Genomic DNA, 24184 nt, shown 5'->3' with positions numbered 1-24184 from the left:
AGAAACTCTACCAAGAAAACGGAAATTAGCATCATACTTGGTGAATCAGATTCCAGGTTTCAGTGGCTCAGCAAAAAGGAAAATTACATGATCTAGGAAATGACCTATGAAGTAGTCATCACCACTCAAAACCACGGTGAAGACCTGCTGTCATAAAACTTGAAACCATATTTTATTCACTCTTAGGCTACTCACTGGCAGTACCAGTCTGCCAAGAACAATTTAAGAAAGGGCAAGTTTTCCAATCCTACCCCTTTGTTCTCCTTTCTCTAGTAAAGCAAAAGAAAAAGTCCTCCAGCGAGTAATTTCCTTGAATTACACAAAATCCTTTTCCTCTTCCTTAACAGAGTCTTCTCCCTGATCTTAGAAACTTCTGAAACTAATAAATATTCCTAACTTCCAGCTTCAAAATCAAGCTGCCTTTTATTTTTATCTATTTTTTTCTTTCCAGCTACGATGTATTCCACTCAGCACACAGATGCATGAATTTATTTAACAAACTTTGGCAGGGGTGGGGGCACATTTGCTGCATAGTAAGCGTTTCGTATACAAAGATAAGAAAGATACACCTTTTCTTTTTCAAATTTCTATTGAATGTTTATATCTTATTGAAGTAATACTGGTTTACAACATTAGATTAAGTTCATGTGTACAACATTTTATTTCTACTTCTGAATACTCTACATCAAACTGCCTTTTTTATAACTGCCTTATTATTAACAAAAGTATGTCTGCTGCTGCTGCTGCTAAGTCGCTTCAGTCATGTCCGACTCTGTGCGACCCCACAGATGGCAGCCTACCAGGCTCCGCCGTCCCTGGGATTCTCCAGGCAAGAACACTGGAGTGAGTTGCCATTTCCTTCTCCAAAATAAATAAATCAAAACAGAATTTTAAAGAGCCATTTATGTTAACAGTTATGTCAAACAAGATGAAATTTACCCACAATATTTAAAAAATTCTAATTGCTAAATGAAATAAGACACCTTGGAAAAATGCAAAATTCAATATTGTTACCTGTTGCAGGGGGAAGTGTAGGCAGACTCAGAAGGCATAGGTTATTTCTATATATTAGAATGGGCAGCAGTTAAAGAGTTGTTTTATACTATTCTTTATATTTACATATATATAACATAAATATTATCTTGAATATATTAAATATTTACTATCAAAAAATTTTAAGACTCCAGAACTCTGCAAAGAGAAAAAAACTGTGATAAGGATAAAATATTAATGATAGTACTTGAGCTCACGGACAATGAATTCACATTTTCAAAGGACGTGCCAGAGGATTTTTCTTCCTGAACAGCTAAAATCTAACTCACTTCCTTTAAGTCGACTAAGAAACAGGATGTCTCCAACCATTAATAAAAGAGGGGAGAGAGGAGAGTGTACATGTGTAAAGGATATAGGACTTGTAATCAGAGGACCAGTATCAGTAAGAACAAGAAATATATTTAGATTTTCTTATGACCTTGGGTGTTGTCACACTTTCGTATCCTCTCTAAAACTGAGGTAATACCTAGTTCACAGGATTAAATGAGTAAAGCACTACACAAATGCTAATTTTCAAAACTAGGTATTTTATCTTGTTTTAAATTCCCTCAGTGGGTATGATAACCCATATTCTATGGGTTTTTAAGCCAAAGTGAGAAAAGTTTACTGGTAAAATAAGCTAATGCATAATATAAGAATTCAACTTCTTGGCAAGAGTCAATGAATCAATACTACATTGGAGTCCTTTAGACGTGCCATCAAATCTCTGGTGCTCCTACCCCATTAAAAATCCCTTCGGTACATGGACTATGTCTTATGGATCCTCTGTGCTGCCCTACATCAAGCAGGCACTCAGATGAATGTCCTCCACGGGTCATATATAACTTTAACTTCATTAAATCCTGTACCATTTTCTAGAAAAACAACAAAAAAGAAAAGCCAAAACAGTATATACCTATGCAGTATACACATAAAATACCAGTAGTTAAAAAAAATATACCAACAAATTTTATCAACTTTCACCGAATAGAGAATTTTATCACTGAAAAGACTGGGCAATATTTAAAACAGTGATTCTTGTATCAAAGTCAAATGAGCCAAAACACAGTGTGCAGGGCTTCTAATTTGCCACTCATTCTTTTCTCGGGCTCCAAATACACTGCAAATGGTGACTGCAGCCATGAAATTAAAGGACACTTGCTCCTTGGAAGAAAGCTATGACAAACCTGGACAGCGTATTAAAAAGCAGAGACATTACTTTGCCGACAAAGGTCCATCTAGTCAAAGCTATGGTTTTTCCAGTGGTCATGTATGGATGTGAGAGTTGGACTATAAAGAAAGCTAAGCACCGAAGAATTGATGTTTTGGAACTGTGGTGTTGGAGAAGACTCTTGAGAGTCCCTTGGACTGCAAGGAGATCCAACTGGTCAAACTTAAAGGAAATCAGTCCTGAATATTCATTGGAAGGACTGATGCTGAAGCTGAAACTCCAATACTTTGGCCACCTGATGCAAACAACTGACTCCTTGGAAAAGACCTTGATGCTGGGAAAGACTGAAGGCAGGAGAAGAAGGGGACGACAAAAGATGAGATGGTTGGATGGCATCACCAACTCGATGGACATGAGTTTGAACAAACTCCGAGAGTTGGTGATGGACAGGGAAGGCTGGTGTGCTGCAGTCCTTGGGGTCGCAGAGTCTGACACGACTGAGCAACTGAACTGAACTAAAAGCACTCACATGTGAATGGAATTATAGCAATTAATGAATACATTCAATATTTAAACCATATTTTCACCAATGCAAAAGGTATTACAAATATAGTATGCCGCCCAGGGTCAAGTGTCATCAGTATATACAGGCTTTCTCTAGGATAAATCAACACTTCTTCAAGGAAAGGATTCCTCGTATATTTTTAGGACTAGAGTTAAACGTAATTCTATTTTATGAAGTGCTGCATTATACTTCATGGTGCTTTATTTCATATAAAATTATTTCACACCGCTTTTCAAGACTCCTTGTGCACCTGAGGCCTCCTCTTCCATCAAGATTTCTCTAGACACACTGTATACTCCAGATCTGGACCCACCTCCACTAGCAATTTTCTGCAGACTATCATGAAATCACTTATGACTTTTTTCTCTCACCCTCCACATCTCATCTACGTTGTCAGCTCTATTTTGAAAATGTACTGAGAATCCCACAACTTGTCACCACCACCATTATCACCATCCTGGTACAAGCCACCTTCTCTCCCACCTGGATGACTACAACATCTCCTAACTGGGCTCCCCACTTATCCCTTGGGCCTCTGAAAAGGCTCATCTCCACACTGCAGGTAATGATCCTTCTCAGACGCAATCCAGACCAGCTTCAAGATGAGCCTCCAGGGAACCCTCCAATCATACACAACAAAACTCCACTCCTTCCGCAACCTCCTCTCCAAAGAGGCACCCTTCACGCCAGTCCCACTGGCCTTCTTACTAAACACACATTCTCATCTCAGGGTCTCTGTACTTACTACTCTGCAGGAATACTTTCTCCCTGGTATCTGACCAGCACCCCTCAATTTCACACAGGTCTCCAACTGAACATCATTTTATCACAGGGCCCTTTTCTGACCATCTGATTTAAATCGGCATTCACTTCACTCTCCATCCTCTTACCCTGCCTGATTTTTCTTCATTGCTCTCATAAGTACCTGACTTATTATATGAGTCACTCACGTGTAAGTAAGTTCCATGAGACCAGAACTTCTGTTTCATTCACTGCTCTACTCTCTAGTACCAGGAAAGTGCCTTACACATGGTAGATACTCAATATATACCAAAGAGCCAATGAATTTGTTAGTTTTATCTTTCCTTATAGATTGTCACTTCTTTGTGGCTGGAAACCATGACTCCTCTTTCTATATCACTCACAGTGCTGATTTGGTAAGTAGGTGATGCTTATGTGTGAACAGGAAAGTAACTCTCTCAACACCACTTGCTTCCTGAGTCTTCTCCCTGAGTAGCCAACATATTCAGCTTCTGGCAAGAATCATTAACCTCTGGGAACGAGGTATCTAAATTTTAAACTAGAGAACAGAAATACAGTTTCTAGGAAACAGCAGTAGTAGGTAAATCAGGAACAAGAGGGAAAATGACCAGGTTTTAATAGTATAGGCATAGGAAGAAGTACTGATGGAGGTCAGCAGGAAGGGCAAGGATAATGGACAGTCATACGTTGGAGGCCCAAGGGTGGAATGGGTATTGAAAAACCCTCTTCTTCCCCAGGTCTGCAGAGTTGTCTTTTCGGTGGTTCGGTGATTAAAAAAAAAAAAACAACAAAAAACCCCGCTGCCAAGCAGGAGATGCAGGTTTGATCCCTGAGTCAGGAAGATTCCCTAGAGAAGGAAATGGCAATTCACTCCAGTATTCTTGCCTGGAAATCCCATGAACAGAGAAGTGTGGCAGGGTACAGTCCATGGGGTTGCAAAAGAGACAGACACGATTTAGCAACTAAACAACAACAACTTACAGTTTGTATTTCACAGGAAATGCAGGATCTCATGGCAGACAGAGGTATCTTACCATTGAAATCTACTGCTGCCAAATTTTCTCCTGTGGTCTAGACATGATAAGCTTGCCTTGCATGAGACTTCTTATGTAGGTATGAAACACATTCTTGACCTCACACACAAGGCACACACCCAAGAGGCATTGCCCTATCATAAACACTAGAAGATGTAAATAAATGCTAAGTTCTCAGCATTCAAGTAGTTCCACCTTCCCAAGTAGTTCCCCTGAAACATACATTCAATTAGAAGGGTGAGGTGCTCAGTATCTCAATGGCTCAATGCCCAGCACAGAGCAGAGACTCAACAGGAAGTGGCTGAATCACTGTTGAGTATCACAGCTACAACCAGAATGGTGCATCACTCAAAGCCCTTGGACAAAAGTACTGTCCCAACAGCATCCATCCGGAAAAGTCCATGCTCCTGATCTTTCTGCCTGTCTTCCAGTGGTCCCTGCCCAGTGTACATATACTCAATGAGCTCCCAAGTGTGAAACAAAGCTAGTTTCTACACCAACATTACTCTTTCTCAAAGGAAGGGCTATTGCAGAAGATTTCAAGATCCTAATTGAAGAAAGGAAAAGTTAAGCAGCCCTTTCTTCATTGGGCACATGTACTGAGCACATTTATGAAGTAAAACTATGTCCCAAGCACTGGGCTAGGGATGTGACGCCAAGCAAAAGAGTTCTTTCTGCCCTTCCAGAGCGCAGAATCAATGGAGGAGACAGACATACAATCCCACAAAATAAATACATGCTTTCAAATTCTGGCACAATCCATGCTACACAAGCCTTGGGTCCTGTAAGAACATATAATCAGGAATATATAAAAGGAAATATACAAAAAAACAGATGCTTTGTAGTCAATAGACTCTGACTCGGTGAAAGAGAAAGCCAGGCTGCAGGATAAGTAGGAGACAGTGCTGATAATATCAGCTAACACTTCCCAGGAGGCAACAGGGGTAAAGAATTCGCCTGCCAATGCAGGAGACACAAGAGACGAGACTTTGACCCCTGGGTCAGGAAGACCTCCTGGAGTAGGAAATGGCAACCCACTCTAGTATTCTTGTCTGGAAAATTCCATGGGCAGAGGAGTCTGGTGGGCTACAATCCATAGGACAACAAAGAGTTGGACATGACCGAGCACGAACACTTATGTCCCGAGCACCATGCTAACACATCACATGGACTCACTCATTTAACCTGCGCAATAACCTTATGCAATCATCATCTCCACTTCACGTTTGGAGCACCTGAGTTGCCCAAGGCCAGAGCTTGAACTGGAATTTGGACCATCTGACTCCAAGGCTCTGAACCACTGGGCAAGGTATATCACAGGCCAGGGAACTGCACTAAGAAGCCCGGGGGCAAAAAGAAGCATGTGAATCGCAGGTACTGGCTTGACAGGTGAAGTTCACGTGCAGTGAGCAGCAAAGACTAGAAAAGCACTAAAATCTCAGGATCATGGGCAGACTCCAAGGAGCGGGTGAATCCCTGACCAATGAGAAGCCATTGGAGTGACTTGGTTACAGTGATGGATGGGCCACAACATGGAGACAAGACTAGAAGAAAGCATGAATGGAAGCATGGAGACCAATTACACAGAACACAACCACCACTGTAGAACATGTGGGAACTTCTGCTTTCCATTTACATAAAAACTCCCATGAGAACTGCATCAGGCATCAGAAACCCATAAGTTCCAGTGTGTGGCATTTGTGGGGGCCAGGAGAAAGAAAGGTCCACTTCCATATCAAAACCATTGTGTTTCTTGATCCAAAATGGAATTTTGTTTTACAATTTGACCCAATATTCAATAATCAAAACCTATGATGACCTAGAATATATTTCTAGAAGACATTATTAAATATTTTAACAGTGAAGAAAATAGACTACTATAGAAGATTTGATCTAACCCCACCATGAGTATCCAGTATCATTCTACTACTACTACTAAGTCGCTTCAGTCATGTCCGACTCTGTGCGATCCCATCGACGGAATCCACCAGGCTCCGCCATCCCTGGGATTCTCCAGGCAAGAATACTGGAGTGGGTTGCCAGTATCATTCTAAGGTTCATGTATAACTCGGCACATAATAAACAGTAAGCACCAATTTTCTTATCTGTAAACTGGGTATAATAATAATAGAGCCTAACTTTATAGAATTGTTGGACACCAACCAATGTCAAGAGTTTTAGCTCAGGACCTAGCATAAAGTAAATATTCACAATATTCTTTCATTTAACAAATATTTGGGTGCCTACCATGCCCCAAGCAAGAAGGTATCCAATGAAAAATCAGTTCCTGCCTTGAAGGAGCTTACATTCTAATCAGGAAATCAGCCAGTTAACTAAGAGAGATAGTATAACCTGGTAAAGAAAATTAAAGAAGAGTTAGGAGATACAAAGTAGTAATGGAGGTGGGAGGAATGATGAGAATAGGCAGACTGCCATGTCTGAGAAGATGATGCTTGAGCAGGGATCTGCAGGACATTTAGGGCACTGCAGGACCACCAGTATAAACAATAATGACCTGTGAAGTCAGAGAGCTAGCCAGATAGTGTGGTCAAGGTAAGAATCTTTGGTTATATTCTGAAAGTGACAAGAAACCAAAAAAGGATTTGAAGCACAGGGTTGACACAATGAGGTTTCAGTTCAGTTCAGTCACTCAGTCATGTCCCACTCTTTGCAACCCCACAGAATGCAGCAGGTCAGGCTCCCCTGTCCATCACCAACTCCAGGAGCTTGCTCAAACTCATGTCCATCGAGTCCATGATGCCATCCAAACATCTCATCCTCTGTCGCCCCCTTCTCCTCCTGTCTTCAATCTTTCCCAGCATCAGGGTCTTTTCCAATGAGTCCATTCTTCATATCAGGTGGCCAAAGTATTGGAGCTTCAGCTTCAGCATCAGTCCTTCCAATGAACAGGACTGATTTCTTTGAGGACTGGTTGGATCTCCTTGCAGTTCAAGAGACTCTCAAGAGTCTTCTCTAACACCACAGCTCAAAAGCATCAATTCTTTGGTGCTCAGCTTTCTTTATGGTCCAACTCTCACATCCATACATGACTACTGGAAAAACCATAGCTTTGACTAGACGGACTTTTGTTGGCAAAGTAAAGCCTCTGCTTTTTAATACACTGTCTAGGTTTGTCATAGCTTTTCTTCCAAAGAGCTAACATCTTTTAATTTTATGGCTGCAGTCACCATCTACAGTGATTGTGGAGCCCAAGTAAATAAAGTCTGTCACTGTTTCCATTGTTTTCTCATCTATTTGCCATGAAGTGATGGGACCGAATGCCATGATCTTAGTTTTTTGAATGTTGAGTTTTAAGGTATATCTAAAACAGGACTCTGGCTACTGCATAGGAACAAAAGCAGAAGGAGAAAGACGGGAAGCTACTGGAGTGTTCTTGGACAAGAGTGCAAATGATAAAAAGTAACCAGATTCAGGAGAGATGGTGAAAGTAGAGAAAACAGAACTGATTTACTGATGAATTACACATGGCCTGTAAGAAAAAGAAGACTACAGTGACTCCAATATTTCTGGTCTAAGAAACTAAAAGAATTGGAAGAATGAAGGAAGAGCCACTTGAGCTGGGTGAGGAGAGGAAATCAGTTCTGTTGAAGACATGCTGAGCTTGAGATAACTTCTTAGACCTTTAAGTACAGTTAAGTTAGCAGTTGGGTAAAGTCTAGAGTTCTAAAAAGGGGTTCAGGCTGGAGAAATGAGTTTAGGAGTTACTGTCACCTCAAGGACATTTAAAACCTTGAGCCTAGATGAAATCACCTAGGGAGTCTGTCTTCTCTGGAGACAGAAAATATATCAAAGAGAAGAGACAAAGTCCTCATGTACTTTTAACACAGGAAATAAGGTAACAGAATAGAATGGCCTGTGAGGAAGGCAGGCAATCAGGAGAGCACAGGATCCTGAGAGACAAGAGACAAAGGAAGTCAGGCTATGTTAGCTACTGTCATTAGTGTTTATTATCATAACCATCTTCTGGACTCCCCAGAGGAAGAGTTTTTTGTTCAGGCGATCTACTCACTTCCCCATAACTCACTCTGCTCATCCTCACCTCTGGGCCTTGGCTCCCATCACGATCATCCACATCTCGTCTGGCTTCAAGGCTGTTTTCTTAAGTCTCCCTTCATAAATCAGAAAGGCAGCCTTAGAACTGAAGGTCTGATTTGACTCTATCTTCCCCAAGTCCACAGGGTAGATAACTTCACATTTATTTATCCTCCCCTGCAACTTTCACACCTTGCCCCTTTTGTCTTCAAACTTTTTTTTCTTCCTGCTGATATCCCTTACCTTAGGAGACCGAGAGAAGAGTAAACAGGATAGCATCTTTCATGTAAAGGCCTGAAGACCCTTATCCAAGATAAATGGAAATACCTTTAAAATGATTTCCATAAAATGTTCTATAGGTTTTAGTTTATTGATGATGGACCATCTTCTCTTTCTTGGAGTCCCTTCAAGTCAAAATTAGCTTTTAAAAGACTGCTAAGTCCCCCAAATTAACCCCCTTTTTTCCCTTGCCTTCTTTCCAACTTTGTTACTTCAGCATCAAGATGCAGAAATGTTTTAATTACTAAGTCCTAGAAAACAAGGCAGTCAAAACAAGAGTTGTACTCAAAAAGCCCTTTTATTCTCCAGAATAAATTTGTTTATCTAATATCTCAAAGTCTCTATGTAGCAATTACACTGTTGTTGGCAAACTATTAAAGATTTTGCCTGCAACTACAATTAACATATCATTGTGGCAACAGTGTAACTTTAAATTAACTTTTCTAAAACAGCATGTTTTGAGCTTGTTAAAAATCCCAGTGATATCTTCAGCACCAACTTGCATTTCCAAAAGCTTTCTATATCCAAATTTAAGAAATATGGCATTTTTCTTAAATTTATATCCAAAACCATAAAACTAAACCCCATATGCAGCTTCTTCCCAACTTAGAATAGTATATTTTCAAAATATATTAAAATGGTATAAAGTATATTACCATAAAGTAGATTTGAGCACAAAACCTACAATCATAAAATTTCCTAATCATTTAACACAACAAAATTAGATTCTAAATCTTATAAAATAGGATAAATGTACTATATGTGTTTACTACATAGCTGACCCTTGAACAACACAGGTTTGAAATGCATGGGTTCACTTATATATGGATTGTTTTCAATAGTAAATACACAGTACTACACAATCTAGGATTGGTTAAATCCATGGATGCAAACCACGGATACAAAGGGTCAACTACAGATTATAGGCAGATTTTAAACTGCAGAGGGTTGCCACCCTAACCCCCTTGATATTCAAGGGTCAACTACATACTCAATCTCAAGAGTATTAAAAAGTAACTCAGAAAGAGAAACACAAATACCATATGATAGCACTTATATGTGGAATCTAAACTATGACACAAATGAATGTAGTTACAAAACAGAAACAGACTCAGAGACATAGAAAACAAACCTATGTTTACCAAAGGGGAAAAGGGGGTAGAAGAGGGACAAATTAGGAGTTCGGGATTAGCAGATACAAACCACTATATATAAAAGTAGATGAACAACAAGGTCCTACAGAACATTGGGAACTCTATTTAATGTCCTGTAATAAACCATAATGGAAAAGAATATCAAAAAGAAAATAGATATAAGAAGATATATATATCTATATCAGAATCACTTTGCTGTACACCAGGAACTAACATTGTAAATCAACTATGCTGTTGTTCAGTCGCTCAGCTATGTTGGACTCTGTGACCTCATGGACTGCAGCATTCCCTGTCCTTCACTATCTCCCAGAGTTTGCTCAAACTCTATCCACTGAGTCAGTGATGCTATCCAACCATCTCACCCTCTGTCGCCCCCTTCTCCTGCCATCAGTCTTTCCCACCATCAGTCTTTTCCAATGAGTTGGCCCTTCGCATCAGGCGGCCAAAGTATTGGAGCTTCAGCTTCAGCATCAGTACTTCCAATGAATATTCAGAGCTGATTTTCTTTAGGATTGACTGGTTGGATCTCCTTGCAATCCAAGGGACTCTCAGGAGTCTTCTCCAGCACTATAATTCAAAAGCATCAATTCTTTGGTGCTCAGCCTTCTTTATGGTCCAACTCTCACACTCATACACGACTACTGGAAAAACCATAGCTTTGACTAGATGGACCTTTGTCAGCAAAGTGATGTCTCTGCTTTTTAATACACTGTCTAGGTTTGTAATAGCTTTTCTTCCAAAGAGCAAAAACCTTTTAATTTCATGGCTGCAGTCACCATCTGCAGTGCATCTGCAGTGATTTGGGAGCCCAAGAAAATAGTCTGTCACTGCTTCTATTGTTTTCCCATCTATTTGTCATGAAGTGATGGGACCAGATGCCATGATCTTAGTTTTTTGAATGTTGAGTTTCAAGCCAGCTTTTTCACTCTCTTTTACCTTCATCAAGAGGTTCTTTAGTTGCTCTTCACTTTCTGCCATTAGGGTGGTGTCATCTGCACTTGAGGTTATTGATATTTCTCCTGGCAATCTTGATTCCAGCTTATGCTTCATCTAGCCCAGCGTTTCTCATGATGTACTCTGCATATAGGTTAAATAAGCAGGGTGACAACATACAGCCCTGACACACTCCTTTCCCAATTTGGAACCAGTCTATTGTTCCATGTCCAGTTCTAACTGTTGCTTCTTGACCTGCATACATGTTTCTCAGGAGGCAGGTAAGGTGATCTGGTATTCCTATCTCTTTTAAGAATTTTCCCCAGTTTGTTGTGATCCACACAAAGGCTTTAGCGTAGTCAATGAAGTAGAAGGAGATGTTTTCCTGGAATTCCCTTGCTTTTTCTATGATTCAGCAGATGTTGGCAAATCAACTATACTTCAATTAAAAAAAAAAAATGAGGGTTCTGGAGTCAGACAGCACCAGTTCATTATCTGTTTCTCTCAGTCCTAGACGTGAGACCTCAGGCAAGTTAACCAGAATTCATGCCCTCATCTGTGATATGAGAAAAATAATATCTGCCATAGGACTGTTCTGATAATTAAATGAGTTAGTCTGTAAGGGCCTAATTGTGGCTGGCACAGCTTAAGTGTTTATTATTGTGTTAACTGGTAATCGTAGTGGTTTTTCCCCAACTAAAAGGCAATTTAAAAAGTAAAAGCTGCTTTTGTTTTCCCCTTCACCAGTTTTGCCTTCTCCATTTTATTCACAGCTACAAAATGAACTCTGGAATCAGACCTGAACAATGTCACAGGAAAACAATAACTGTAGTTAAATCATTTCCTCATCTGTACAGCTTCTGCTAATTCTGGCCTTACAGTTTTCTGTTCTGCCAAAACAAAAGAGGCTTCCGAGACATTCTCTATCTTTCCTGGCCCTGCCCCTCAATTATTCAGATCTCTCTCCTAAAGCCTCATAAAGGTCACCACACTGCTTTGATCACTTATCTCTCAGACTAAACACACTCTGGGCCCCTACTTGCCTCCTAGCCTATGCTTGCTGAATAACAAAAATCTCAATTCCCACAGATGCTCTCAAGGACCTAATTTTGTATTTCTTTTTCTTACCACCTATTGTACAAAGCATTCATCTCTACACAGTACAGCCAAGAACAGTTCTTACCCCACTAGAAATGTTTTTTCATAAAATAAGCATGTTGTTGATATATGACCAAAAATTAAATCTCCAAAAACCAACTTGGCCCACAAGATGACAGGCAGCAGCAGCCCCTTCCTTTCTCAGTCTCTCTAACCACGCGCTCTGGACCTCCTAGCTCTCACTGCAGTGCTTCACACTTCACTGGGCAGCTACCAAAAGCAATCAGCACTTCAATGATAGCACAGACTTTCAAAAATGAACTAAAAAAAAAAAAATGAACTCCAAAATATCTCTTGAGAATCACAAAGAAGGCATTAAAAAAAAAAAAAACAACTGGGCATGGTTGCTTTCCCCTTTGAAAAAAGCAACAAATGCATATAAAAAGGCTACCTATACTAAAAAGTATAGTCTGGATTTAATCAAGACAACCTCAAAAGACTAGAACAGCAAAATGCAAAGCAGCAGGTTTCCTACAAGATTTTTTTCAGTCTTCCCTCTTCGCTATTTCACAATCTAGATGTGAAAACAACTTATTTAGATAATTAAAGAACTCTGAATTAAACATTATAATAAAAAGCAATTCAAAATATGTAATACCAATGGCCTCCTCCTTTAATGACAGGCTCAACTGTTTCTGCCTTTAAATGTATATTCCCATCGAATACAACAATTTAGGTACCAAAAGCAACCACAAAAAACAATCTGATGGGGCTTCCCTGGTGGCTCAGTGGTAAAGAATTGCCTGCCAATTCAGGAGATATGGGTTAGATATCTGATCTGGGAATATCCCACATGCTGCAGAGCAACTAAGCCCACGCGCCACAAATATTGAGCCTGTGCACTACACCCTGGGAGCCACAACCTCTGAGCCCATGTGCTGCAGTAACTGAAGTTCGAGCGCCCTAGAGCCTGTATTCTGCAACAAGAGAAGCCCCTAACACCAAAACTAGAGAAAAGCCCAAGCAGCACTGAAGACTCAGCATAGCGTAAAAAATAAATAAACAAAAAATTTTTAAATGCTATGTTTTAAAGTGTTTTGTTTTTGTTAAGTCACTCAGTCGTGTCTGACTCTTTGCAACCCCATGCACTGCAGCACGCCAGGCTTCCCTGTCCTTCACTAACTCCCAGAGTTTGCTGAAACTCATGTTCATTGAGTTGATGATACTATCCAACGATCTCATCCTCTATCATCCCCTTCTCCTCCTGCCTTCAATCTTTCCCAGCATCAGGGTCTTTTCCAGTGAGCCAGCTCCTCACATCAGGTGGCCAAAGTACTGGTGCTTCAGCTTCAGCATCAGTCCTTCCAAGGAATATTCAGGGTTATTAGTCAGTAGGACTGACTGGTTTGATCTCCATACTGTCCAAGAGACTCTCCAGAGTCTTCTCCAGCACCACAGTTCAAAAGCATCAATTCTTCAGCACTCAGCCTTCTTTCTGGTCCAACTGACACATTAGTACATGACTACTGGAAAAACCATAGCTTTGGCTATATGGACCTTTGTCAGCAAAGTGATGTCTCTGCTTTTTAATATGATGTCTAGGTTTGTCATAGCTTTTCTTCCAAGGAGCAAGTACCTTTTTTCCCATAATATATATACTTTATGGAAGAATAGTTGAATTACAATAAGCATCTTTTAATTTCATGGATGCAGTCACCATCCACAGTGATTTTTGGAGCCAAAAAAAATAAAATCTACCACTGTTTCCACTTTTTCTCCATCTACTGGGCATGAAGTGATAGCACTGGATGCCACGATCTTATTTTTGTTAATGTTGTGTTTCCAGCCAGCTTTTTCATTCTCCTCTTTCACTTTCATTAAGAGGCTCTTTAGTTCCTCTTCGATTTCTGCCATTAGGGTGGTATCATCTGCATATCTGAGGTTGTTGATATTTCTCCCAGCAATCTTGATTCCAGCTTGGGATTCATCCAGCCCAGCATTTCGCACAATGTACTCTGCCTAGAAATTAAGTACGCAGGGTGACAATATACAACCTTGATGAATTCCTTTCCCAATTTTGAATCAGTCCATTATTCCATGTCCAGTTCTAACTGCTGCTTCTTGACCTGCATATAGGTTGCTAGGAGGCAGGTAAGGAGGTCTGGTATTCCTATCTCTTGAAGAATTTTCCCCAGTTTGTTGTGATCCACACAGTCAAAAGCTCTGGTGTAGTCAATGAAGCAGAAGTAGATGTTTTTCTGGAATTCCCTTGCTTTTTCTATGATCCAACAGATGTTGGCAATTTGATCTCTGGTTCTTCTGCCTTTTCTAAATCCAGCTTGTACATATGAAATTTCTCAGTTCACATACTGTTGAAGCCTAGCTTGAAGGATTTTGAGCATTACCTTGCTATCATGTGAAAAGAGCGCAACTGTACAGCAGTTTTAACATTGCCCTTCTTTGGGATTGGAATGAAAACTGACCTTTTTCAGTCCTGTGGCCACTGTTGAGTTTTCCATATTTGCTGACATAGTGAGTGTAGCATTTTAACAGTATCATCTTTAGAATTTGAAAAAGCTCAGCTGGAATTCCATCACATCCACTAGCTTTGTTTGTAGTAATGCTTCCTAAGGCCCACTTGACTTTACATTCCAAGATGTCTGGCTCTAGGTGAGTGACCACACCATGGCAATTATCTGGGTCATTAAGACCTTTTTAATACAGTTCTGTGTATTCTTGCCACCGCTTCTTAATATCTTCTATTAGGTCCTTACCGTTTCTGCCCTTTATTGTGCCCATCTCTGCATGAAATGTTCCCTTGGTATCTCCAATCTTCTTGAAGAGATCTCTAGTCTTTCCCATTCTAAGGTTTTCCTCCATTTCTTTGCACTGTTCCCTTAAGAAGGATTCCTTGTCTCTCCTTGCTATTCTCTGGAACTCTGCATTCAATTGACTATATCTTTCCTTTTCTCCTTTGCCTTTCGCTTCCATTCTTTCCTCAGCAATTTGTAAGGCCACCTCAGACAACCATTTTGCCTTCTTGCATTTCTTTTTCTTTGGGATGGTTTTGGTCACCACTTTCTGTACAATGTTATGAACCTCTGTCCATAGTTCTTCAGGCACTCTATCAGATTTAATCCCTTGAATCTATTTGTCACTTCTATTGTATAATCATAAGAGATATGATTTAGGTCATACCTGAATGGTCAAGTGTTTTTCCCTACTTTCTACAATTTAAGCCTAAATTTTGCAATAAGGAGTTCCTGATCTGAGCCACAATCAGCTCCCAGTCTTGTTCTTGCTGACTATATAGAGCTTCCCTGGTGGCTCAGACAGTAAAGAATCTGCCTGCAATGCAGGAGACCCAGGTTTGATCCCTGGGTGGGGAAGAACCCCTAGAGAAGGGAATGGCAACAGTGAGGAACCTAGCAGGCTACAGTCCATAGGCTTGCAAAGACTCAGACACAATTTAAGAGACGAAACAACAACAAAACATAAAAATAACAAATCTGAATCAGTTCTACTGAGATGGCTAAACCTAGAGCCTGTCATACACAGTGAAAAGAAAGAAAGTGAAAGTCACTCAGTCATGTCTGACTCTTTCCAACCTCATGGACTATACAGTCCATGGAATTCTCTAGGCCAGGATACTGGAGTGGGTAGCCTTTCCCTTCTCCAAGGGATCTTCCCAACCCAGGTATTGAACCCAGGTCTCCAGCATTGCAGGTGTATTCTTTACTAGATGAGCCACAAAGGAAGCCCCATACAGAGTGAAGTAAGTCAGAAAGAGAAAAATAGGTATCGTATATTAATACATATATATGGAATCTAGAAATATGGCACTGATGAACCTATCTGCAGGGCAGGAATAGAGACACAGACATAGAGAACAGACTTGCGGACACAGGGGGGATAGAGAGGGTGAAACAAACTGAGAGAGCAGGACTGAAACATACACATTTGTTGTTGTTCAGTCACTACGTTATGTCTGACTCTTTTCAACACCATGAACTGCAGCATGCCAGGCTTCTCTGTCCATCACTATCTCCCTGAGTTTGCTCAAACGCACGTCCACCGAGTCAGTGTAGCTATCTGACCATCCCATCATCTGTCATCCCCTTCTCCTCTCGCCCTCAATTTTTCCCAGCATCAGGTAAAATAGATAGCTAGTTGGAAGTTTCTGTATAACACAGCAAGCTCAACTCTGTGCTCTGTGACAACTTAGAGGGACAGTGTGGAGAGGGGAGGTAGGAGGGAGGTTCAAGAAGGAGGAGACATTCATATCTATGGCTGATTCATGCTGATATATGGCAGAAACCAACACAACATTGTAAAGCAATTATTCTCCAATTTAAAAGAAAAAAAATGTGCTCACTAAGTTACAGATAAATTAATCTCATCTAGTAGAGGGTGCAATCTAATGCCCTTCCTTTTTTTTTTTTAATGCCCTTCCTTAAGACCATAAACTTTATCCAGTATAAGAAAAACCTAAGAAACAGGAATACATTCCAAAAAGCCAGCTTAGTAAGTTGCCATATGAGAAATCATTGAATACCAAACAGAACTGTGAGAAGGCAACAGACATTGCACCACCTGGACCTTCCCTTTATCAACTCATTCCAAAAGTCATTCTAAAGGACAAAACTGGTTTCAATCAACTGCAACTGAGTAAATATAATACCATTTCAGGGGCACCTTTATTTCTCCATCCCAAACACACACAATGAAAGGTCTGCTATAGCTTCAAGTCTTTCTCTTTTTTTTTTGCAGGTACAAAGTCTATTATTAGAGACATACCACAACAACTAGTGGGAGAGCACACAGAGCAGTGGTTTGTTCAGTTAAGAAGGAAGGCAGAGATGCACACCCAGAGAGAAAGGGTGTGGCTGTCCCCCTGGGTGAGGAGGAGACTAGCACCAAGTCTGGACCACAGGAAAAGTGTTTCATGTCAGAATTTTTTAAAAAGTTTAATGCCACTGGTACCCAAGCTGATCTCATCCCCTGGCTAGGAATTAAACCTGGGCCCCCTGTGCTGGCAGCACGGAGTCTTAACTGCTGGACTACCAGGCAAGTCCCATTTATTTTTGTGCCCTTCTATTAATTTATGCCAAAAAAGCATACAGATTTTTTAAGAATTCCTTTCAAAAGTCTTCCTTTCCAAGCTCCCTTTTGTCCCAGCCCTTCCCTGATTCCAGATTTTCATTAATGGACATGAAGTCATTCTCTGTACCAGTTGTGATGCGCAGCATGTGGTTTAGAAATGCACATGTGTGAATGAAAAAGTCTTTAAATGTACAATGTAAGTAATCAGCAGAAAAAGAAAACAACCCAAGATTTATTTTATCCTACCTTGATACCCGGGCCTAGGGAAAAAAATAAATAAAAGACCCTAGACTCAGAAAGATTAATAAAAATATGAAGGAGAATTACCAAAGGGCTGGAGACAGACTATTATGGTTAAAAACAAAGCCAAAGATCAGAGGGGAGTTTATTCAGCTTCAAAGTCTCCAGATTTACAAACATAACCTAACCATAAATGTGAGCAGTAAGAGCATTAATTTTCTCCCATTTTCCTTTTTTAAAGTAATTAGACAACAAAAAATGCTTCCAAAGTGGGAGAAACTTAGAATATAACAGGGTATTATTAAGCAAAGCTATTTGTATGCACTCTAGTCTTCAAAACGTCAAGGCAGTAACATTTATCTGTGTCATGGAAAACACTCCCTCTGAGACCAGAAAGTGCTTGAATAAAACTGCCACTACTCAGTTTTCAACTCTGGCACATTCCCTAAAGTACTCTTCACCCTCTTCTACTTTTTCATAAGAGACCTTATGGCAGGAACATTCCACTGCATTCCATCTACAGCCAGCTTTAATCCCAGCGAGCAGCAGTCCAGGCCAGCTTGCCAGCATAGCAATCTTTTAATGCAGCTAACACATGTGGCTACAGTAAATTCATTTCATTTTTTGCAACAATTCGAGGTTCCAAATCCATGCTCTCTCCCAATCTTAAGCCCAATTTTTAAAAAAACAAGCCATTAATACTTTCTAAATATAACAAACTGACTCACGTAAAATGTCTCACTCAGAAGTTATTTGGATTACATATTAGTCAAGTTACTAAGAGAATGCCATATAAAATTGTAGGGAAAAAAAAAATAGAAGAAAACTGAAAAATGCCAAAAATTCTAGAGGAAAATGTCTCTGATACAATTAGTGAATTAGCCTTCGAAGAATAAACACTTTTCAGAGGAACCAAAATTACCCCAAACTTACTGAACCATGACAAAGCATTCAGCTAGAAAACTAACACTACTTTTTCTAAGGCTAATGAGGGATTTTTGTTTCAGGAGACTAATATTGTTTTAAAAGTCACAAATTTCTCCTGGAAAATGTTTAAATGCAAAGAGGCAATGCGTTACAGGGGCTTCCCAGGTGGCACAATGGTGAAGAATCCACTGGCTAATGCAGGAGACGCAGGAGACATACGTTAGATTCCTGGGTCGGGAAGATCCTCTGGAGTAGGAATGGCAATCCACTCCAGTATTTCTTGCCAGGAAAATTCCATGGACAGAAGAGCCTGGCAGGGCTCCATGGGGTCGCACAGAGTTGGACATGACTGAGTGACTGAGCACGCGTGCATGCTTAATGTGTTAAAGAGGAAGAGAAAGAAAGAGCAAGGCAGAGCAGAGCCACTCAGACTGCTGTCTAGAAAGGATGTGGACAAAATATGATGGACAAACCACTGGTAGTTCAGCATGGTGTTTAAGCTGGTCCACAGGCTGGTTTTCATAGGACTAGTAGAATATGCCCAGGTCTACTTTTTTTTTTTTTTCAGGTCTATTCTCGGACACGACTGAGTGACTGAACTGAACCATATTAATTACTTTTAATAAAAACTAGGCATTTATTCGTGAATATTTCATCAAAAGACAAATATTTTCAATAATTCTGGAGATATCTTTGTGGGAAACAAACAAGAATGAGTAAACAAAACTCCAAAATGTATGGCCTTATCCTTAGAAAATGTTCAACTAGGAATCTAATTTCCTTCTTCAGTTTGCTATCTACCAGTGAAAACACTTGAAATCTTTCATCCAGAGTGAGTATCAGTGTTTGGGTAATTTTACCTTTTTCCCCCAACCTAACATTATTGTCTATACAGTCAAAATAATAAAGTAAAAAAGACAGCCATATATCTTAGATACAATGAAGACTAATACCTTTCTTATTAGCCATCAGTAAACTCAATGAGGTTTTTAACTCAGATAATCAAAAATAAAAGCAAAGAAAATCAAGTGGACCCAAATCCATTTCACATAACTATCCAGAACTACAGAAAATTTTAATTTTGCTACATACCCCTGAACAGTCAATAGATTAGCTTTTTTATATCTATTTAGTACGTAGCATATCATTAAACATATAGTAGATACTTGTTAGTAAATAAAATCCTATTAACTTATATGGATAACCTTGCATGCTAAAATCTCAAATAAAAACAAAAAACCAATTTTGACAAGATATAAACATGAAGTTTTATTCGTGTGTTTACAATGCAGTCAAGACTGAAAGAAAAGTTATTATTACACCTGCTACTAATTAAACCATCTCTCAAAGGAAATCTCCCCTTGAAGTTACTTCTGGGGAGAGGAACTGGTTGCCTATGTGATGGGGTAAGAGGAATGATTGTACTGTACACTCTTCACACTTTTTGAAATTCATACCCTGTGAATGTCCTACCTATTCACAAAAATAAGTCAAAACTGGGGGGAAATTAGGTAATGCTATTTGACCTGACAAGACTAGAAACATATAATCCATTTAAGATGTGGGCATTCTAAAATGATTACTCATCAAGGAAAAACATTAATATTATTACTTGTGCTAGTAAGCATTTTCCTTTATTTTTATTATATGACTTTTGCATTCATGGACATGGTCTTTTAATACTCACTTTCTACTTAAAAGTTTTAATAAGATTTCCAACTCTACAAAGAAAGTACCAACATCCCAACCATGAATGAAACTCCATCTCCATGACACTGGGGATTTCTCCTGGATAGTCAGTATGCAAAACTGATCAGAGAAAAGTAGACTTTTTTGGAATCAATTCTGGCTCCTGATCCAGGATTTCCTAATGTCCACCCTTTAAAAGAACTTGTGATATACACCAGCACATTTAGAGGCAACACCAACAGTCAAAAATGCCTCCATACTAAGTTATAAATAAATGCAAAGGGCGCAAAAATCAAAATTTAATGTGCTCACTTCAGCACCTATACTAAAACTGGAACGATACAGAGAAGGTTAACAAGGCCCTGTGCAAGGATTTAGTTATATACTGTGTAAAACTTAATTCTTAAAATGAAATAGAAATAAGAACATAGCTTCGATGAGTGACATTTAAGAATATAACATTAGTTAGAGAATAATACCAAATTCTGCATCTTTCTTTTACAATTATTCATAGGATATATAATTCACAGAACCACTGGCACAACTGACAAGGAAATGTAAAACACAAACAATGGTACAGCAATTTAGACTTCAACATTTGACCCTTTTTGAAAAAATAGAATGTTGCAAGTCCTATTTAGCAAGTTCAGAAAAATGTGTTAGCAAAAGAAAGTTCAAAGTTGTATACGGGGAATATGTATGCAAACTCACAGTAACAGAGAATGATGGCTGGGAGCTGGGGGAGAAAAGGAGACACTGATCAAAGGGTACAAAGTTCTGGAGACCTAAAGTGCATCATGGTGACTATAGTTAATGATGTTTATGTAAAATTTGCTGAGAGAGTAGATCTTAAGTGTTCTTACCTTAAAATAAAAGGTAACTATGAGAAGTGATGGATATGCTAATTAGATAGTGTTGATCATTTAAAAATGTATAAACATATCAAAGCACCACATTGTCTACCTCAAATATAACATATAGATTTACTCCCCACTGGGAGAATCCTCTACACAGAACACTGGCCCACAGATAAGCATATTTCCTCAAATATTTAGCACTGACTTGGCTCTGAAAGAACAACAATTCTACTTTATCCCAAAGTTACAGGTTTTAAAATGGCAGAACCTACCATTATTTAAGTAATAGTCTGCCTACAGACCCACATCAAGTAACTAATGCAAGTACCAAAAACTCCAGCTTCCGTCATTTTTCACCTAAGGAACTGTACAGAGAAACAAACCAGGAAGCAATGACTGATCATTTTTAGTAATAATTTACAAGTTTATTATCTGCTTTAGCTATATCTGTTGTTCAACTCAAAGAACCATCGTAAGGAAGCAGTGTAAGTGTTAAGACCATCTTGGCAAGCTCAAGTACTATTGAAAATCAAGGAAGTAAAGCAATCTTGCACCCTCAATAAGGTATATTTCACAGCATCATTTATTAAAAATCACTGCTTACACCTTCACTATCATTAAGATTTCAACTTAATAACACTAGCTGAATTCATTCAGTTCTCTAGGGAATTCTCAATTGTAAAGAACAGCCACTATTTAAATATGCTACGGCAAAAATCACAGGGGGAAACATTCAGTGCAACATTCAGAACTGCAAAGTTCAAAGTGTTACTAGCCACATGTTCATTATTTTGATGACAGCAAGAAGGAAAGGGGGGAAGGATAGGAAGATGAGACAGGACTGACAGAAAACAACATGCACTCACTGGTTGAGTTGCCCTGCATCTGAATGATGCACTTGGATTCTTTGCTGGTCTCTCGAGAATTGAAGGGCCGAACGCGGACAGCCACCTTCACTGAGGCTCCCGACATTCTGATGGTCTTGTTATATACACGAAGTCCAGAAATAAAGAATCAAATCTTCTCAGGAAGTTACGTTCAAGTTTCCTTTAAAAAAGAAAAAAAGTTCATTTAAGATAGGCAGAATTAAAGAAAACAAGGCTAACTTGAGCATAAGAGCTATTAAATCTTAGTACAATTTGTTTCCATTTCTAAAAATCTCATCCCTTTTCTTCCCTATAAATCTTGTATGTGTCCATGAATAAATCAGTAACCAGTCTTGTCTGACTCTTTGTGATCTCACGTACTGTAGCCTACCAGGCTCCTCTGTCCATGGAATTTTCCAGGTAAGAATACTGGAATGGATTGCCATTTCCTCCTCCAGGGGATCGTCCCAACCCAGGGATTGAACTCGCATTCTCTTACACAAGCAGGCAGCTTCTTTAGCACTGTGCCATCTGGGAAGCCCCACAAATCTTATATTCTCAACAGTAAATTATCAGATAGAAAATTAAAGACTGTAATTTGTTTTCCTGTTCCATTATCTCTTTACCAAACCTAAAAAGTTCCTAGACTTAATGACAAAAAATATAACTGCAAAATAACAAACATCTTATTTACTGTGTTTTTCTGGATCAATTTTCAATAACATATAGAAAAAAATGTTTATCGGCTAAAGAGGGTTCTTACACAAGTAACCTCCCATCTGCAAAATAACTTATTACTTGTTTTTAAAGAAATGTACTGAACTTTTTATATTTTAATTTCAGTTTGAAACATCTAGTTACACGGTGTATATTTAAACAGCAAAGGACAGAGATATGCTCCAGGTAGCTTCTTTACCTGTAGGTATCTAGGAATTCCTTTAACTTTGCTGATCCCTTTCACAGGTATCTCATTTGGCCCTCACAACCATCCTGTACAATAATCAGAGATGGTTCCAAGAGACCCAAGTTCTATCCTCTGACCCATGGGAGAATCATTTCACTACATTTCACTACTGAATGAAGCCACAGGGAAAACTGAACATTTTCTAGAGGAATAGTTTTCCTCCCCACAGAACTAAACGAACACTATTCTGTGAAAAGAACTCACATAAGTAATTTCTACAAGAAACAACAGATCTCAATCTGTACTCTGTTATATAAACACCTTCAAGAAGAAATGAACAAAAGAAAAAACTAAAAACTAAAAATACTTACGGGTCCAATTACCAGAGACCAATTTTTTGGTCCTGACCAGCTTTTTCCACATATTAAGTAACCAACCGTTAAAAATGCTCACCTCCAGCTGTACAACTAATGCTTTCCATAAGAAAAGGCAAAAATACTCTATCTTATTTCTTGTTTTCTGGGAAACACGTCTGTTGTCTGTCTCTCACACCACCACCAGAATGCTCAGAGATCTTGTCTGCTACCACTTAAAATAGTATCTGATGAAAGAGCTCACTACATGTTTGCTGAAGGAATGAACTAATGAATTATATTTTTCAATTGTAAGAATTATCTTTTATCTGGTTTACTTTTTTGTGTTTTAAATGATTACAATATTTATTGATATTAATATTTTTATATTTGCTACAATGTTTTTTCCAGTCTGTTTCACATTTTATTTTACAATAAACAGATGGTTCTTTTTTTCAGTACATCATTTATTTTAATTACATTTATTAAATGAAAGCTTAGAATTATTAACTCTTCCAATCTATATAACATGACCTATAGTCAGTAGCTGAGTACTCTGTCAAGAGAGTGAGTGAAGCATTCACAAAATGCAAGACACAGAACACACTTTAACGCGCAGAGTCCACTTTAATATACAGCCAGCATCTCAACACTCAATGTGTCCCATTATCTGCTCCCTAAAACTAGCAATCTCTGCCAATCTTCCGATTTCTATCTGGCCCCATACCATAAACCTGGGAGTCATCTTTGCTTCCTTCTCTTTGAATCCTTTCCTTAGTGGTAACATTATTCATGAAATACCACATGAAAACTTTTAAAACATAAATTTCCATTTTTCTATCCCTTCCCTCCTCTCATTTCCTTTGCCCTAACCTTAATCCATTTCCTTACTACCTCACACCTAGCATACATGCAATAGAGAAACTAATCTTTGAGCTTTTAGTTTTAATCCGAGTCTTTAAATGGGGGTAAGGGGTTTGCACAAAACAATCACAGGGTCTTTAGAAAAGTAAATGAGCCTAGACTTCAGATTTTGAGATAGGGCCCAGGTATGGCTAGTTTTGTTTTGCTTTTTCATTCTTGAAAAATTATGTTGCAAATCTCCCGCTGAGAACCCAACTTTATGCAATTGCTTAACCCTACTGCAGTATTAACCTTTCTAAA

General features: G+C 39.1%; 1 protein-coding gene and 1 non-coding gene across 27 annotated transcripts in view; one reads left to right on the top strand and one right to left on the bottom strand.

Moving 5' to 3' along the window:
- Positions 1-24184, bottom strand: part of KIF1B (kinesin family member 1B) — a 169969-nt gene that overhangs the window by 133239 nt on the left and 12546 nt on the right. For all 26 annotated transcript variants that reach the window (XM_081489381.1, XM_081489383.1, XM_081489389.1 and 23 more), the window contains exon 2: positions 21764-21944. In XM_081489381.1, coding sequence (XP_081345507.1) covers positions 21764-21869 — 106 coding nt within the window. In that variant the 5' untranslated portion in view covers positions 21870-21944. The remainder of the gene's footprint in view (positions 1-21763; positions 21945-24184) is intronic.
- On the top strand, positions 20345-20447 carry LOC145508079 (U6 spliceosomal RNA). The gene has a single exon (XR_014055345.1). It is a non-coding gene; the product is annotated as a U6 spliceosomal RNA (small nuclear RNA).

Source organism: Giraffa tippelskirchi, chromosome 5 (genome assembly GCF_054371585.1).
Source record: "Giraffa tippelskirchi isolate mGirTip1 chromosome 5, T2T-mGirTip1v1.2.pri, whole genome shotgun sequence".
In the NCBI taxonomy this organism is placed as follows: Eukaryota; Metazoa; Chordata; class Mammalia; order Artiodactyla; family Giraffidae; genus Giraffa; species Giraffa tippelskirchi.
The sequence above is the reverse complement of the archived record's forward strand: the minus strand, read 5'-3'. Positions and strand labels throughout refer to the sequence as shown.